This window comes from Drosophila miranda, chromosome XR, assembly GCF_003369915.1.
Source record: "Drosophila miranda strain MSH22 chromosome XR, D.miranda_PacBio2.1, whole genome shotgun sequence".
Classification (NCBI taxonomy): Eukaryota; Metazoa; Arthropoda; class Insecta; order Diptera; family Drosophilidae; genus Drosophila; species Drosophila miranda.
This window is the reverse complement of record NC_046674.1, coordinates 6555630-6573259: the sequence shown is the minus strand read 5'-3', so window position 1 is coordinate 6573259 and position 17630 is coordinate 6555630. Positions and strand designations below refer to the sequence as shown.

At 44.0% G+C, this 17630-nt stretch overlaps 2 protein-coding genes and 1 pseudogene across 3 annotated transcripts; 2 read left to right on the top strand and 1 right to left on the bottom strand.

The window, feature by feature from the left end:
- On the bottom strand, window positions 1-492 carry LOC108150774. The gene has a single exon (XM_017279070.2). The coding sequence runs from the start codon at window positions 490-492 to the stop codon at window positions 1-3; it is 492 nt and encodes a 163-aa protein (XP_017134559.1).
- Window positions 493-1707: 1215 nt separating this feature from the next.
- Window positions 1708-15027, top strand: LOC108152558 (E3 ubiquitin-protein ligase RNF146-B). 2 transcript variants are annotated; one of them, XM_033386530.1, is made up of 5 exons: window positions 1708-2027; window positions 2101-2228; window positions 2674-2827; window positions 2938-3136; window positions 3522-3635. In XM_033386530.1, the coding sequence occupies exons 1-5, from the start codon at window positions 1817-1819 to the stop codon at window positions 3538-3540; spliced, it is 711 nt and encodes a 236-aa protein (XP_033242421.1). In that variant the 5' UTR covers window positions 1708-1816; the 3' UTR covers window positions 3541-3635. The 2 variants fall into 2 exon arrangements, with proteins under 2 accessions (XP_033242421.1, XP_017137470.2); XM_017281981.2 differs by lacking the exon at window positions 2938-3136 and adding an exon at window positions 13422-15027 and having other exon boundaries at window positions 1713-2027; window positions 3522-4357.
- On the top strand, window positions 8544-15027 carry LOC108165415 (annotated as a pseudogene).
- Window positions 15028-17630: the final 2603 nt, after the last annotated feature.

Sequence of the window (17630 nt, the reverse complement as noted above, 5' to 3'; positions counted from 1 at the left end):
TTATATGTCTTTGGTAATGCTCTCGAACAAGCGACGACTCCACCAGGATTCCAAATCGAAGGGCTTGAAATTCTCCAACTCTGGACTAGGGGGCTCTATCCAAACAGTCCCCAATGAGTCGGTGTCAGCCTGTGTATTGACCAAGATGCTTTCCTCCGGACCAATTGTATTGTTGGCTGTCATGCTCAAGTCACTGGGATTCGGTGTCACTAACAGGTTCCATGAGCCATTTATGTAGTTTATGATATCCTCATCCTGTGGTGATATCATATCATGCTCGTTCTGCCCGGTTGATGAAGCACGTTTCGAGAGACGGCGTCGAAAGACCGGACGCGGAATATTGTCCTCCTCCATGGGCTCCAGGCTGTTTTGATCGATACTCCCCTTCTTCTTGCTGCTCGGCTTGATACTGTCGAGACTTTCAATGTTACGAAACAGACCGCTACGCGTTTTAGCAACGATCTGGTTGGGTCTCTTTTTGATTCTGTACATGATTTGGTTTTAACACGTTAAGATCGGCTTTGGTTTTGAATTTTTTTTTTTGTTGTTGCTGATAGATGTTTTTCTGGCAATGAATTCTATAGTAATGCTGTATTTTCTTCAAGCAGTCACAACATGTCAATGCTCTTGGCATTGTTTCCAAAGACCTAAAGACTGAACCAGATTTGGGGGGATGCCTTAGACTGAGTTGAAATAGCAATCAGGAGCACTGTGGTGCTTAGGGATTTGTGCATGAACAGTGAGCAATTTGAGTGAGTTGACTTACTTACTAAAAAAGAACAAGTGAACATGTTCACCAAAAGAGCAATGTTTACCCAATACTAGTTAATATGCATCAGAGATGAGAGTCCTTAATTGCGTGTGCGATGAATTATATCGATATGCGTCCAGTGGAAACAGCAGCCTTTTTACACAGCCGCGGATTTCCTATCGATATCGGACTTTTTAACGAAACAAAATTATGGAAAACGATACGAAAATGGACGAAGGACACTTAGCCCTCATAAGTATTTATTTTTTATTTCCCTTTGTACAGTTTGTGGGAGTTATTTCTCACACCATGAAAACCATTGATTTTCTCCTCCCATATCTCCAGCAGTGTCCTTGTGGCCTCACGGGCTTACAAAAATGTCTTATCTAGAGACAAAATTAGTTTAAAGTAGATATTTTTTTGGAGCAAGTTTTTGTTTTTATTAGTTGCACAAAAGTGGAAATATGTTGAGTTAAGGGCAAAGTGCAGACGCTCATGCGTTCAAAATGGACGCAACTTTTTGCCACCACTAGGCCCCTATGCTAAAAAAAATATGTAAAAATAAATACGGCTAGACGCAAAGACGCTTGCCGCAAACCAAGTTTATACTAGCTATTAGTCCACATAGTATATACATAAAATCCTACCAGCGCCGAAGACCTGGGAGCGTACGCAGCAAAATCTGTATTTCTTTGTATAAGCTGACACATACATATTCACTGTGTGGTTAGTGGTATGGGTCAGCAAAATGTATGCGGAGTGAGCAATATTCTGGGCGTGGGCATTCCTGGGCACGGAAGTACCAACAAAGATTTTGAAATAAGGCGCCGTTAAGTTGCGTTCATCGCACAAAAGTATCGAACCCTTCAAAAAGTATCACTCAAATATATTACAACCACACCAAATATATCGATATATTAGTATATCAATTGGACATCCCTAATAGCCTACCATTTTTTGTTTCACTTTTTTGTTGTTGAGAAACGAAAAAAAAAACGAAAACATACGTCCGAGACGTTCCCTTCGTTTTTTTGTATTGTTAAATAAGTTTTAGTTGTTAACGAAATGTCGAATTATAACGAAGATATAAATAACGAAGTCATCGTGATTGCCTCAGACGAAGAGGAGGAATTGGTGTACTTGGAGACCATTGATCTCACCCGCGACATGCCGTCCACTTCGGCTGCTGCTGCCGCCCGTGACGCCAGTGGCATTGTTGGCGCTGCTCCTCAGACAGGAGCCTCTCCTGTGGCCACCGCCACCAACGGGGAAACGGGTAAGCCCCTTCAACCCAGGCAACCGTCAATCGTGTGTTCACCCGCTGTATGCCTTTTTTTTTCTTCTTGTAGGTCCTCCCGCATTTGATGGAGCATCCGGCACAGGGGGCGCTCCCTTGGAATGCGCCGTCTGCCTCCAGACTTGCATCCATCCAGCTCGTCTCCCTTGCGGCCACATTTTTTGCTTCCTTTGCATAAAGGTGCGTAGTACCCGCCCCGCGAAATGCGGAAGCCTCTCCGCCGCCACTTGCCTATGCGAAGCGCGTCGTCAAATCGAGTTTTGAATATTCGCCGTTGGTGAGCGAGTATCGTGGAGCACGTAGGCAGGTTCAAGGCTGTTCTGAGCCCTTTGGTGCCTGCTGGCAGTTCGATTGATTAGCATTGCCACCAGTTGCCAGTTACCAGGTGGCACAATCGTGCACAGCACAGATACATGTTTCCATTGGCTTCCGGCTGAAAACTTGTCCAATTTCAAATTTTGATCACCAACAAGTTTGGGCCTTGGACAAGTATTTCAATTAGCACTTGAATGCATTTTCCAGTTGGCTGCTGGGAGAGCTTGCAACTGGATCCAACGGCAGTGGCTTGCGTGGAGGGGGAGACGGCATTTATCTAACGAAATGTATCCCGTGTCTCTTTTTGTAGGGAGTTGCTTACAAGAATCGTCGTTGTGCCATGTGCCGACGCGAGATCCCCACCGAATTTCTGGATAACCCAACCCTGGTGAATGGCATCGAGGACATTTGCGCCACCCGCGCCACTGAGGATGGCTATCAATGGTACTACGAGGGACGCAACGGTAAGTCTAGCATGCATAATTTCTGGTGTCGGGCGCCCCGCATTTCCCAGACGATAACTCATCAGCCCAGACCAAAAAACACTCACCCCTCACCACTCACCACAATTTAGAGGGCTGGTGGGCCTACGATAAGCGAACCAACGAAGAGATCGAAGAGGGCTTTGAGAAATACGAGACCTATAAGAAGGATAATCCCCAGGAGGAGGTACCATCGCCGCCGTCGCCGTTGCAGTCTCAAGAACCAGAACGGCGTGGCAATGGTTGGCGCCGTATCAATATTTCGAATGATCCTGATGAAATAGAACACCTGTACGTATCCGGTGGCGGCGCTGAGCCGCAGAGCAGCGCCGCAAGTGAGAATCATCACCTCAGTCGATTGATGGTGATGATTTATGGGTTTATATGTTTCATCGACTTTTGTAAAATGCGCCAGATTCAGCCGTACCCATTCAAGACTCGAGCCATTCAGAGGCGCCGTAACGGGGACCCACCACCTGCCAACTACAAAGGCGTGGCCGGGATTCCCATGCCCCCCGCTTCCAACTAACCACAATCCGAAATTCCATCCCTCAACCCCCATCCACCGCCGCCCATCCCCACATCCAAAATAACCAAAGAACACGAAACAAACTGTGATTAACGACCCAAACGAGGTCGCACTCCAAAAACATTCTTGTCGTAAATATATCTTTAGGTTGGTGGCAATACGATGACCGCACCAGCCAGGACATTGAGGAGGCCTTCAAGAAGGGCGAAAAATCCTGCTCCATACTCGTGGCCGGCTATGTTTACGTGGTCGATCTGGAGCAGCTAGTGCAACAGCGTCAGAACGAGCCCACTCGTTGCCGCCGTGTGAAAAGGGATTTGGCCACCATACCCAAGAAAGGAGTGGCCGGTCTCCGGATCGAGGGCAACCAGGTGACCAGCGATACTGTGTTCAGCCGACCAGCACCCAATCCACCGACGACAAATACAGCAGCAGCAGCTGCGTCTAGTTTCATTTCCACAATTGCCGCCACAGACGCTGCCATCCGGATTGCCAGCGACATCATTGGCTCCACGCTGGCCCATGCGGATGAGCTGACGCGGGGACTGGCGGCCAGCAACATCAGCGAGGATCCCAGCAGCAGCAGCGGTGAGCAAATCATGTCAAACAATCTACAGGACTCTGAAACAGCAGCAGCACCAGGAGCAGTTGCACATACATCGCGCTCGCTTGCCTCCTCACACTCCAGCTCTATGCAAGATCTCCTGTTCAGCGCCACAGAGGATCTGTTGAACACCCAGCAGGTGATAGCCAGCAACCAGCACACCATCGATCTTTTCGAGCAGGCCTTGAACGATTTCCAAGCCAGACTTACCTTGCACACCTTTGCGGACTCCAGTGATGACGATGATGACGAGAACGGGGATGCGGAAGGGCCGAATGTTGTTCCCGTGGAGGGGGAATCGAGGGATTTGGAGGCGAGCGAGTCGCAGCCAAGCGGCAAACACGAGGGACTATAAACATTAATTCAAAAAACACACAATATATCCCTCACCCCACTTCTCCCATACACTTAACAAAAAGAAATGTTCCTCGTAGTAGATTTCCACTAAACAGTGAAAGGAATGTTAACTAGAGAAATGCAGCGCGTACCTGACTATATATATAGCAGATATATAACATATCTATATATCGAGAGCAGAACAGAACAGAACAGAATATGTCAACAGGGTAAACTACACATCACACAAAACATATATTCCTTTCAATCAGATAGTATATCTGGGGTATATCTCAAAAGGGGGTTTCGATGCGTTTATTGGGAAGAAGCTGAGCATCCGAATGCCAAGCCAAACTAATTTACACCCATCTTAAAAAACATACAAAGCCAAAACACACAGATAAACAGACACAGAATATGTATATATGTACTTCCCAAAAACGCTCAACTACCCATAAAAAAGCTGGAAAAAAACCATACCATTCCGTTGTTATTAATATAAAATATTATCCCGTAAAGAGTTGAATCAAAGACTATACAATACCAAGATGTCGCATGAGCGACCAAAAAGCTGTTCTATGGCGGGTCCTAACTTTAGGACCCAAAAGGCTCGAGGGAGCGCGCGGGGTTTCACATATACACAACTACAAGCATATTTCTGGGTTGGCTCGAGCTCGTGCTGACCGAGGCATTGACGAAGCCGAGTAGCACTTCGGAGGCGAAGGTAGCGTAAAAGAGAATTGAAGTACTAGCCCCGCGCGCCCGTACCATGAAGCGTCAAACGAAAATTGAAAAAGCATTTGTTCCTCATGCGACATCTTGGTATTGTATAGTCTTTGGTTGAATATAATTACTCCTCCTTTGTCGAGCGGAAAGAAAGTAATAGCCACCAAGAAAGCTATGTAGTAGTGAGAACGACAATATATACGTGAGAGTATCGGGTTATACTCGACCTCGATTGGAGGATCCTTGGAAAGAGTGTCCCAAATTATAATAAGTCGACTTTAAGTGCGTTAAACAAAAAACAGTTCTGTGAGACTTAAATATAATGATTATGCATTAAGTTATCATTAAAACCATGAAACGAGATCTGACAAGCCAGAGAACCTACATATATATTGTACATATAATAGTTCAATGGCAATTATTATTCCCCCGGTATTAATTAATAATCTCAATTTTGTGACTACTATTTTATAGATTCGTTTACGATTTGTACCCCGCCATTACTTCTAACAGCGAAATGTGTATTCGTTGCTTCCCTAATATCTACGATATACCTAAAGCTCTACTGAAAATCGTTTCTCGAGTCCGACTTCGAACCACCCCCCAATCCCGGTAATATCAAGAAAACAATTATTATTATCTCTAATGATCATCCAGGGAATGGGAACCACAAACACCATCGCGAATGCCTATTCATTGCCAATAAATCTCCTTTAGCTTCCTTCGCTGTAAGGATAACGCTTTCGCCACCACCAAACTGATCTTAAAACCATATAATTTGCATGACACTTTTACCATCTAGTCTAAATGATATTATTTCCCCATCAACTGTTGGCAGCTCTAAAAGAGAAACCATACGTACTTAATAAACTAAATTAGCTTTTCAACAATAATAAATGGTATAACAAAAGGAAACAACAAAACACACAGAAATGCCTGGCAGACAGACGCATTCTGAACATCAGCAGCACTCGCTGTTTATTAACAGCACGACGTAGCATTTATTCCATCATATTTTTAATTTAAATATTGTATAACTAATGCATTCAGTATTTAAAAGATTGTGACCCCCTACACCGAGGAACGTTGAAGAGAAAGAAATGGCTTAATGAAAGCTAAATCCTGTCAAACAGAAACAGATACGTTTACATCAAATACAGATGTAAAAGATGATATTGTTTAAATCCTAAGGCATTTTGAATGTGGTTTATGTTTGGAAGTAGAGAAGCAAATAAAATAAAGATGGAACTACATGTAGTATTCAATCAAGTGTACTTACCTAACATATCCCCATTGTTTTTTATAATCGGGGGATATAAACCTGTAAGTATACGATAGAACGATGTTTATTTTGTCCATCTTTCAACATGAGCCGAGTTTATGATTTATGCGCCAGAAGTGGTGTCTCTCTCTCTCTCTCTCTCTTTCTCTGTCTGTTTTGTGTATCGGTCTTCGTAAAAGGGACGACCTTATTTGTTGGTCAATTTTGCGAGAGACAGAGAGGAGCCACGACCGCTAGTTATGTTCGAATGTCAAGCCGTTTTATCTCGCTCCATTCCGCACACTCCACGAGGAAGAGTGTGTGAGGGAGGGACAAAGAATGAGTAAGCGCGTGGAAGGGGTAGCGTAGCCACTGCAATTTCATTTATTCCTTCTTGCTATACAAATTATGGGATCATTATCCAGATCCAGATTCAGCAGTCCTTCTGCGTTTTGGGGACTTGAGGACGGACACTTGGAACAGTGTGACATCACAGGAGTCTGGGTACAAAATTGTGTTACTCTAGCTATAGTCTCTGCGATCTAGGCGGTTGTCGGGACGAACGGACGGACGGAAGACAGACATGGCTATGTAAATCGAGTCCGCTGCTGATGCTGATCAAGAATATATGTACATATGTATATACTATGTGTGTCTGGGTCTTACACACATCCACTGCCAACACGAAACTAATAAATACATGCATATATCCCCAAACTCGTCGAGTACCGGGTATAATAACAAAGGCAACATCATATCCTTGTATGTATCAAACTTATACAATTAAGTTGAAAACGATCGCTTAAAGATGGCATCCTAAATCATGATCCCCCTCCAAACAGCACTCGATAAAGGCAACGAAATCCTATCGCATTTCCCTTTTGTGGCACTGATTGACGGGAATGGGACCTGGAACCTGGAACTGGGAACCGTGGAACCCTGGACCCTGGACCCTGTCCGTCTACGAATACCTTAACCCAATGACTCATGCGCAATGGACCAAATGAAAATGCCTGAAAGGCACGCAGGCGGCATAACAAATTACTGGACCTGTTGTTTGTGGTGCTCTTTTTGAACCAACAAGATGGTTGTATGTACCTCTTTAGGGCCATAGACGGGGGGGTGGGGGTACAGGCGTTGTTGCTCTAACAAGGGACCGGAGTGGGGGCAGGCATTGGGATCGTGGCTGTCCCATAAATATGGTCTGCAGGGCGAACAGAACCACTCTCTTTGCTTTGTGTCCATGAGTCATCTTTGTTTACATAGAAATTATGCTACCTGCTGCATCATGTTCTTATGTTCTTTCTACCTGTTGTGCAGTGTAAGGGGATCGCCCAGATTTCCGATCGATTCTTTTATAACAATACTTTGATGACAGAATGACTCTTATCAGCCAACAGAATCATTATGAAAAGGTAATATGATCCTCCAAAAATAAAACTCGCCGGGGGAAATTCAATCACGTATAAAAAAATAATGCGTTTTTCCAGTGTAAAAGAGTTGAAAACTTTATTATTTGAACAACTATTACGTACAAAGCTACATTGGAGCTAATGTAACTGAGTAACTCACTATTGTGTATAATTTCAATAAAATTATTATTATTATTGATTGATGAATAGATAATAGGCGTTGAAGCCAGGATGTCTCGTTGATGTATCCAGCTCTTATAGTCTCCGAGATTGAGGTAATAAAAAAAACGGATCGCCAGGATTTGTATGCATACATATACATACATACATACATATATACAAATGTACGTACGCTTAAAGCCTTAAAGTAAATACTATCTTGAATTCGAAGTACTATCATCATCGGTCTCTGTCGCGTTTTGTTTACCATTTCTTGCATTGACGCCAAAAGCTTCGTTGTTGTCGCCGCAGCTGCATAAGCTTTTTGGCCTGCAAACATGATCGGACATGTTTGGATCGAAGCTTTTTGGAGCCAGCTCCAGTTTCCCATGCCAACAACCGACAGCCTAAGTACCTTGCAAGTGCTTTGATGGTTGGCCATGGCTCTGCTCTCTTCTTCGTGCTCTCTCTCTCTCTCTATCTGTCCGTCTCTCTGGGCACACACATGCGCAGTGCAACCTGCGCTCCAAACTGGTTTCGAGGGAGGAAATCGGCTTAGCTCACGGCGGTACATACCAATTTTGTGGTGCTGTGCGCTGTGCTCTCTCTGAGGCGGTCTCGGTTTCGGCCTAAAGCCAGCTTCGGCCACTTTTTTTGTAGTTGATTTGTATCTACCTTTGGTGCGGACGGTTGGGTCGGAATAACGCGTTCTCCGTTTCGTTATCTAAAGCGCAACTGGGCTCCCCCAGAAACCAGTCTTTAATTTTTTTATTTCAAGCAAAAATCAATTAAAATTACCCACAAAGACCAAATAAATGTAAGCAAATGAATGGAGAATACAATTTCCATGGGGAAAATGGCTTGAAAACTTGTGCGAAACTGTGAAAATGTGCAAATAAAAAATTGTATATTGATTTTCTCTGAAAGAGGGAACACAACGAAGAAGAGGAAGCAGCAACAGCACAAAGCTGCGCTGTAAGGTTTCCAACGTGTGTCCGTGTGGGTGTGTGCCATGTGTGTGTGTGTGTGTGTGTGTGTGTGTGTGTATGTGTGAGAGAGTCGGAGAGGAGTACAGAAATAGAGAAAAAAGTGTATTGGTGTGTGTGGCTAAATGTCTTTTTTTTTGTTATGTTCTAGCTTTAGCCAAGTTAAAAAAAAACCCCCACAAAACCAAGAACCAGCAGCACCAAAAGCACGGCAAAGGCAAAAAGCAGAAGAAGTGGATTTACACATGTACATATGTACATGCATACGTACATGTGCATGTATGTGCACACACAGGCATGCAGAAATACTCGATGGTGGATGTGCAAGTGTGTTCTTTTTTGTAATTTGCCTTTTAAAGGCATCATAAAAATAGCTCAGACTGCACTTTGAAAGTGAAAGAAATACCGTATGTATACACATGTACAATTGGACGTTATGCGGAATGTGAAATGGACAAATGTAATTATTGAACTGAAAGGTGGCCGACTCTTCCTTCTTCTTCTTCATCTTCATCGCTGTTCATGCGAACAAAATCTCACGCTTTCTTTGCTGCTTTGACTTTATGGCTTGCAAGGTACCGTGCAAAGGGTGCAAAGGGTAACAGGCAAAAGGAAGCATTCAAAATCATAGATATGGAGTCTTGCTCAGGATTACCTTGGACAGATAAAAATACATGAAAGTACATAGCGTAACTAATTCTAATGGGATGAGTGAGATACTACCAAATACTCTTGTAGATAGAAATGAGATGAAATCTATATAGGGGTATCTTTTAGTAGACTACAACAAGCTTACTTGAATTTGCGTGGGCTCTCCCCGTGACGACAAGGAACAAACGACTTTGACCGCCCGCCCTCTCTCTCGCTGTCGTACGCAGAGCACATCCTGCGCATTTTGCCGTTTGACGTCGTCTCTTATTGATTTTGTGTGCTTTGGCGTTGTTCATTGATAAAAGATTACAGGTTAATGCGCGAGCGCGCGAATTTGTGTGGAGTTCACCGAGGTTCTGAAACCTTTGATACCAAATCACTTGACCTTCCGCAGATAAACCCCCCCCCCCACCAAACAGCCAAGCATGTCGTAAGGAGTCCGCAGACCACTCTAAAACTCTCTCTCACGGACAATGCAACCATTTAGCGACAGTCTGAGCAAGAGTCGCGATGATTTGGTCAGTGTCGCCGCCGCTACCGCCTCCCGGCAGCAATTGTACGGCCGGAGGCGACACCACGGCAGTAGTCCCAACCTGTCGCTGGATCAAACGGATAACCTGCGGAGAAGGTAAGTTTCGCACGATTTACAAAAAAAAAAAAAACAAAACTGAAAATACTTGCATTTATTTTAAATCATTTTTTAAGAAAATTCCGTCAGATCGTGCTCAAGTGCGAGGTAATCGACCTTCAGCGTACGTACACTGAGAAAAAAAAACTCTAGCGCGCTTCGGGTAGATTCCGAAAGCGGGCTCGGAAATATTCAACAGGTCGCTCGATCAGTTTCCCAAATACATTATAATTGATTTTTTTCAATATCAAATAAGAAAAATACTAAGTTCGGGGGCCGAAGCTTTAGATATCCTTGCGAATCGATTGTTTCCATTTAATCTTATTGAGCTATACTATTATATATAAAAAATGGCAAATACACTTAACTATTGACACGACACATCAGGATACCCACCTGAAAGGGTATAAAAAACTCAATTAGATATTAATCAGCTGTCTAGATACCAAATTAGGGGGATAGCTTCCTTGTTTTCCGTAGAATAGGCTGGGTTCAATGATTTCAGATGGAAATCTATGCAAAAATAGCACCCAAAATAAAGGAATAGTAATGGCTTTCAACAAACACGTGCTATTAATAAATTGTGGTGAAATGATAAAAAGCAAACGTACTCAAAGAGAGAAAACCGATCTTTGCCGACGCGCGACTAAAACTTCCTTGTGTTTCCTGGGCACGGAAGTACCAACAAAGATTTTGAAATAAGGCGCCGTTAAGTTGCGTTTATCGCACAAAAGTATCGAGCCCTTCAAAAAGTATCACTCAAATATATTACAACCACACCAAATATATCGATATATTAGTATATCAATTGGACATCCCTAATAGCCTACCATTTTTGGTTTCACTTTTTTGTTGTTGAGAAACGAAAAAAAAAGCGAAAACATACGTCCGAGACGTTCCCTTCGTTTTTTTATATTGTTAAATAAGTTTTAGTTGTTAACGAAATGTCGAATTATAACGAAGATATAAATAACGAAGTCATCGTGATTTCCTCAGACGAAGAGGAGGAATTGGTGTACTTGGAGACCATTGATCTCACCCGCGACATGCCGTCCACTTCGGCTGCTGCTGCCGCCAGTGACGCCAGTGGCATTGTTGGCGCTGCTCCTCAGACAGGAGCCTCTCCTGTGGCCACCGCCACCAACGGGGAAACGGGTAAGCCCCTTCAACCCAGGCAACCGTCAATCGTGTGTTCACCCGCTGTATGCCTTTTTTTTTTTCTTGTAGGTCCTCCCGCACTTGATGGACCATCCGGCACAGGGGGCGCTCCCTTGGAATGCGCCGTCTGCCTCGAGACTTGCATCCATCCAGCTCGTCTCCCTTGCGGCCACATTTTTTGCTTCCTTTGCGTAAAGGTGCGTAGTACCCGCCCCGCGAAATGCGGAAGCCTCTCCGCCGCCACTTGCCTATGCGAAGCGCGTCGTCAAATCGAGTTTTGAATATTCGCCGTTGGTGAGCGAGTATCGTGGAGCACGTAGGCAGGTTCAAGGCTGTTCTGAGCCCTTTGGTGCCTGCTGGCAGTTCGATTGATTAGCATTGCCACCAGTTGCCAGTTACCAGGTGGCACAATCGTGCACAGCACAGATACATGTTTCCATTGGCTTCCGGCTGAAAACTTGTCCAATTTCAAATTTTGATCACCAACAAGTTTGGGCCTTGGACAAGTATTTCAATTAGCACTTGAATGCATTTTCCAGTTGGCTGCTGGGAGAGCTTGCAACTGGATCCAACGGCAGTGGCTTGCGTGGAGGGGGAGACGGCATTTATCTAACGAAATGTATCCCGTCTCTTTTTGTAGGGAGTTGCTTACCTGAATCGTCGTTGTGCCCTGTGCCGACGCGAGTTCCCCACCGAATTTCTGGAGAACCCAACCCTGGTGAATGGCATCGAGGACATTTTCGCCACCCGCGCCACTGAGGATGGCTATCAATGGTACTACGAGGGACGCAACGGTAAGTCTAGCATGCATAATTTCTGGTGTCGGGCGCCCCGCATTTCCCAGACGATAACTCATCAGCCCAGACCAAAAAGCACTCACCCCTCACCACTCACCATAATTTAGAGGGCTGGTGGGCCTACGATAAGCGAACCAACGAAGAGATCGAAGAGGGCTTTGAGAAATACGAGACCTATAAGAAGGATAATCCCCAGGAGGAGGTACCATCGCCGCCGTCGTCGTTGCAGTCTCAAGAACCAGAACGGCGTGGCAATGGTTGGCGCCGTATCAATATTTCGAATGATCCTGATGAAATAGGACACCTTTACGTATACGGTGGCGTCGTTCAGCCGCAGAGCAGCGCCGCTAGTGAGAATAATCACCCCAGTCGTTTGATGGTGATGATATGTGGGTTGATATGTTTCATCGACTTTTGTAAAATGCGCCAGATTCAGCCGTACCCATTCAAGACTCGAGCCATTCAGAGGCGCCGTAACGGGGACCCACCACCTGCCAACTACAAAGGCGTGGCCGGGATTCCCATGCCCCCCGCTTCCAACTAACCACAATCCGAAATTCCATCCCTCAACCCCCATCCACCGCCGCCCATCCCCACATCCAAAAAAACCAAAGAACACGAAACAAACTGTGATTAACGACCCAAACGAGGTCGCACTCCAAAAACATTCTTGTCGTAAATCTTCAGGTTGGTGGCAATACGATGACCGCACCAGCCAAGACATTGAGGAGGCCTTCAAGAAGGGCGAAAAATCCTGCTCCATACTCGTGGCCGGCTACCGACGACAAATACAGCAGCAGCAGCTGCGTCTAGTTTCATTTCATTTCATATTGCCGCCACAGACGCTGCCATCCGGATTGCCAGCGACATCATTGGCTCCACGCTGGCCCATGCGGATGAGCTGACGCGGGGACTGGCGGCCAGCAACATCCGCGAGGATCCCAGCAGCAGCAGCGGTGAGCAAATCATGTCAAACAATCTACAGGACTCTGAAACAGCAGCAGCACCAGGAGCAGTTGCACATACATCGCGCTCGCTTGCCTCCTCACACTCCAGCTCTATTCAAGATCTCCTGTTCAGCGCCACAGAGGATCTGTTGAACACCCAGCAGGTGATAGCCAGCAACCAGCACACCATCGATCTTTTCGAGCAGGCCTTGAACGATTTCCAAGCCAGACTTACCTTGCACACCTTTGCGGACTCCAGTGATGACGATGATGACGAGAACGGGGATGCGGAAGGGCCGAATGTTGTTCCCGTGGAGGGGGAATCGAGGGATTTGGAGGCGAGCGAGTCGCAGCCAAGCGGCAAACAAAAAAAACACACAATATATCCCTCACCCCACTCCTCCCATACACTTAACAAAAAGAAATGTTCCTCGTAGTAGATTTCCACTAAACAGTGAAACGAATGCTTACGCGTACCTGACTATATATATAGCAGATATATAACATATATATATATCGAGAGCAGAACAGAACAGAATATGTCAACAGGGTAAACTACACATCACACAAAACATATATTCCTTTCAATCAGATAGTATATCTGGGGTATATCTCAAAAGGGGGTTTCGATGCGTTTATTGGGAAGAAGCTGAGCATCCGAATGCCAAGCCAAACTAATTTACACCCATCTTAAAAAACATACAAAGCCAAAACACACAGATAAACAGACACAGAATATATATGTACTTCCCAAAAACGCTCAACTACCCATAAAAAAGCTGTAAAAAAACCATACCATTCCGTTGTTATTAATATAAAATATTATCCCGTAAAGAGTTGAATATAATTACTCCTCCTTTGTCGAGCGGAAAGAAAGTAATAGCCACCAAGAAAGCTATGTAGTAGTGAGAACGACAATAAATACGTGAGAGTATCGGGTTATACTCGACCTCGATTGGAGGATCCTTGGAAAGAGTGTCCCAAATTATAATAAGTCGACTTTAAGTGCGTTAAACAAAAAACAGTTCTGTGAGACTTAAATATAATGATTATGCATTAAGTTATCATTAAAACCATGAAACGAGATCCGACAAGCCAGAGAACCTACATATATATTGTACATATAATAGTTCAATGGCAATTATTATTCCCCCGGTATTAATTAATAATCTCAATTTTGTGACTACTATTTTATAGATTCGTTTACGATTTGTACCCCGCCATTACTTCTAACAGCGAAATGTGTATTCGTTGCTTCCCTAATATCTACGATATACCTAAAGCTCTACTGAAAATCGTTTCTCGAGTCCGACTTCGAACCACCCCCCAATCCCGGTAATATCAAGAAAACAATTATTATTATCTCTAATGATCATCCAGGGAATGGGAACCACAAACACCATCGCGAATGCCTATTCATTGCCAATAAATCTCCTTTAGCTTCCTTCGCTGTAAGGATAACGCTTTCGCCACCACCAAACTGATCTTAAAACCATATAATTTGCATGACACTTTTACCATCTAGTCTAAATGATATTATTTCCCCATCAACTGTTGGCAGCTCTAAAAGAGAAACCATACGTACTTAATAAACTAAATTAGCTTTTCAACAATAATAAATGGTATAACAAAAGGAAACAACAAAACACACAGAAATGCCTGGCAGACAGACGCATTCTGAACATCAGCAGCACTCGCTGTTTATTAACAGCACGACGTAGCATTTATTCCATCATATTTTTAATTTAAATATTGTATAACTAATGCATTCAGTATTTAAAAGATTGTGACCCCCTACACCGAGGAACGTTGAAGAGAAAGAAATGGCTTAATGAAAGCTAAATCCTGTCAAACAGAAACAGATACGTTTACATCAAATACAGATGTAAAAGATGATATTGTTTAAATCCTAAGGCATTTTGAATGTGGTTTATGTTTGGAAGTAGAGAAGCAAATAAAATAAAGATGGAACTACATGTAGTATTCAATCAAGTGTACTTACCTAACATATCCCCATTGTTTTTTATAATCGGGGGATATAAACCTGTAAGTATACGATAGAACGATGTTTATTTTGTCCATCTTTCAACATGAGCCGAGTTTATGATTTATGCGCCAGAAGTGGTGTCTCTCTCTCTCTCTCTCTCTTTCTCTGTCTGTTTTGTGTATCGGTCTTCGTAAAAGGGACGACCTTATTTTTTGGTCAATTTTGCGAGAGACAGAGAGGAGCCACGACCGCTAGTTATGTTCGAATGTCAAGCCGTTTTATCTCGCTCCATTCCGCACACTCCACGAGGAAGAGTGTGTGAGGGAGGGACAAAGAATGAGTAAGCGCGTGGAAGGGGTAGCGTAGCCACTGCAATTTCATTTATTCCTTCTTGCTATACAAATTATGGGATCATTATCCAGATCCAGATTCAGCAGTCCTTCTGCGTTTTGGGGACTTGAGGACGGACACTTGGAACAGTGTGACATCACAGGAGTCTGGGTACAAAATTGTGTTACTCTAGCTATAGTCTCTGCGATCTAGGCGGTTGTCGGGACGAACGGACGGACGGAAGACAGACATGGCTATGTAAATCGAGTCCGCTGCTGATGCTGATCAAGAATATATGTACATATGTATATACTATGTGTGTCTGGGTCTTACACACATCCACTGCCAACACGAAACTAATAAATACATGCATATATCCCCAAACTCGTCGAGTACCGGGTATAATAACAAAGGCAACATCATATCCTTGTATGTATCAAACTTATACAATTAAGTTGAAAACGATCGCTTAAAGATGGCATCCTAAATCATGATCCCCCTCCAAACAGCACTCGATAAAGGCAACGAAATCCTATCGCATTTCCCTTTTGTGGCACTGATTGACGGGAATGGGACCTGGAACCTGGAACTGGGAACCGTGGAACCCTGGACCCTGGACCCTGTCCGTCTACGAATACCTTAACCCAATGACTCATGCGCAATGGACCAAATGAAAATGCCTGAAAGGCACGCAGGCGGCATAACAAATTACTGGACCTGTTGTTTGTGGTGCTCTTTTTGAACCAACAAGATGGTTGTATGTACCTCTTTAGGGCCATAGACGGGGGGGTGGGGGTACAGGCGTTGTTGCTCTAACAAGGGACCGGAGTGGGGGCAGGCATTGGGATCGTGGCTGTCCCATAAATATGGTCTGCAGGGCGAACAGAACCACTCTCTTTGCTTTGTGTCCATGAGTCATCTTTGTTTACATAGAAATTATGCTACCTGCTGCATCATGTTCTTATGTTCTTTCTACCTGTTGTGCAGTGTAAGGGGATCGCCCAGATTTCCGATCGATTCTTTTATAACAATACTTTGATGACAGAATGACTCTTATCAGCCAACAGAATCATTATGAAAAGGTAATATGATCCTCCAAAAATAAAACTCGCCGGGGGAAATTCAATCACGTATAAAAAAATAATGCGTTTTTCCAGTGTAAAAGAGTTGAAAACTTTATTATTTGAACAACTATTACGTACAAAGCTACATTGGAGCTAATGTAACTGAGTAACTCACTATTGTGTATAATTTCAATAAAATTATTATTATTATTGATTGATGAATAGATAATAGGCGTTGAAGCCAGGATGTCTCGTTGATGTATCCAGCTCTTATAGTCTCCGAGATTGAGGTAATAAAAAAAACGGATCGCCAGGATTTGTATGCATACATATACATACATACATACATATATACAAATGTACGTACGCTTAAAGCCTTAAAGTAAATACTATCTTGAATTCGAAGTACTATCATCATCGGTCTCTGTCGCGTTTTGTTTACCATTTCTTGCATTGACGCCAAAAGCTTCGTTGTTGTCGCCGCAGCTGCATAAGCTTTTTGGCCTGCAAACATGATCGGACATGTTTGGATCGAAGCTTTTTGGAGCCAGCTCCAGTTTCCCATGCCAACAACCGACAGCCGAAGTACCTTGCAAGTGCTTTGATGGTTGGCCATGGCTCTGCTCTCTTCTTCGCGCTCTCTCTCTCTCTCTCTATCTGTCCGTCTCTCTGGGCACACACATGCGCAGTGCAACCTGCGCTCCAAACTGGTTTCGAGGGAGGAAATCGGCTTAGCTCACGGCGGTACATACCAATTTTGTGGTGCTGTGCGCTGTGCTCTCTCTGAGGCGGTCTCGGTTTCGGCCTAAAGCCAGCTTCGGCCACTTTTTTTGTAGTTGATTTGTATCTACCTTTGGTGCGGACGGTTGGGTCGGAATAACGCGTTCTCCGTTTCGTTATCTAAAGCGCAACTGGGCTCCCCCAGAAACCAGTCTTTAATTTTTTTATTTCAAGCAAAAATCAATTAAAATTACCCACAAAGACCAAATAAATGTAAGCAAATGAATGGAGAATACAATTTCCATGGGGAAAATGGCTTGAAAACTTGTGCGAAACTGTGAAAATGTGCAAATAAAAAATTGTATATTGATTTTCTCTGAAAGAGGGAACACAACGAAGAAGAGGAAGCAGCAACAGCACAAAGCTGCGCTGTAAGGTTTCCAACGTGTGTCCGTGTGGGTGTGTGCCATGTGTGTGTGTGTGTGTGTGT

Coding starts and splice junctions, on each gene's coding strand:
- LOC108150774 (XM_017279070.2), bottom strand. CDS start 492: ATGTACAGAATCAAAAAGAGACCCAACCAGATCGTTGCTAAAACGCGT.
- LOC108152558 (XM_017281981.2), top strand. CDS start 1,817: ATGTCGAATTATAACGAAGATATAAATAACGAAGTCATCGTGATTGCC. Junction 2,229..2,673: donor TTTGCTTCCTTTGCATAAAG/GTGCGTAGTACC, acceptor CTCTTTTTGTAG/GGAGTTGCTTACAAGAATCG. Junction 2,828..3,521: donor GTACTACGAGGGACGCAACG/GTAAGTCTAGCA, acceptor ATATATCTTTAG/GTTGGTGGCAATACGATGAC.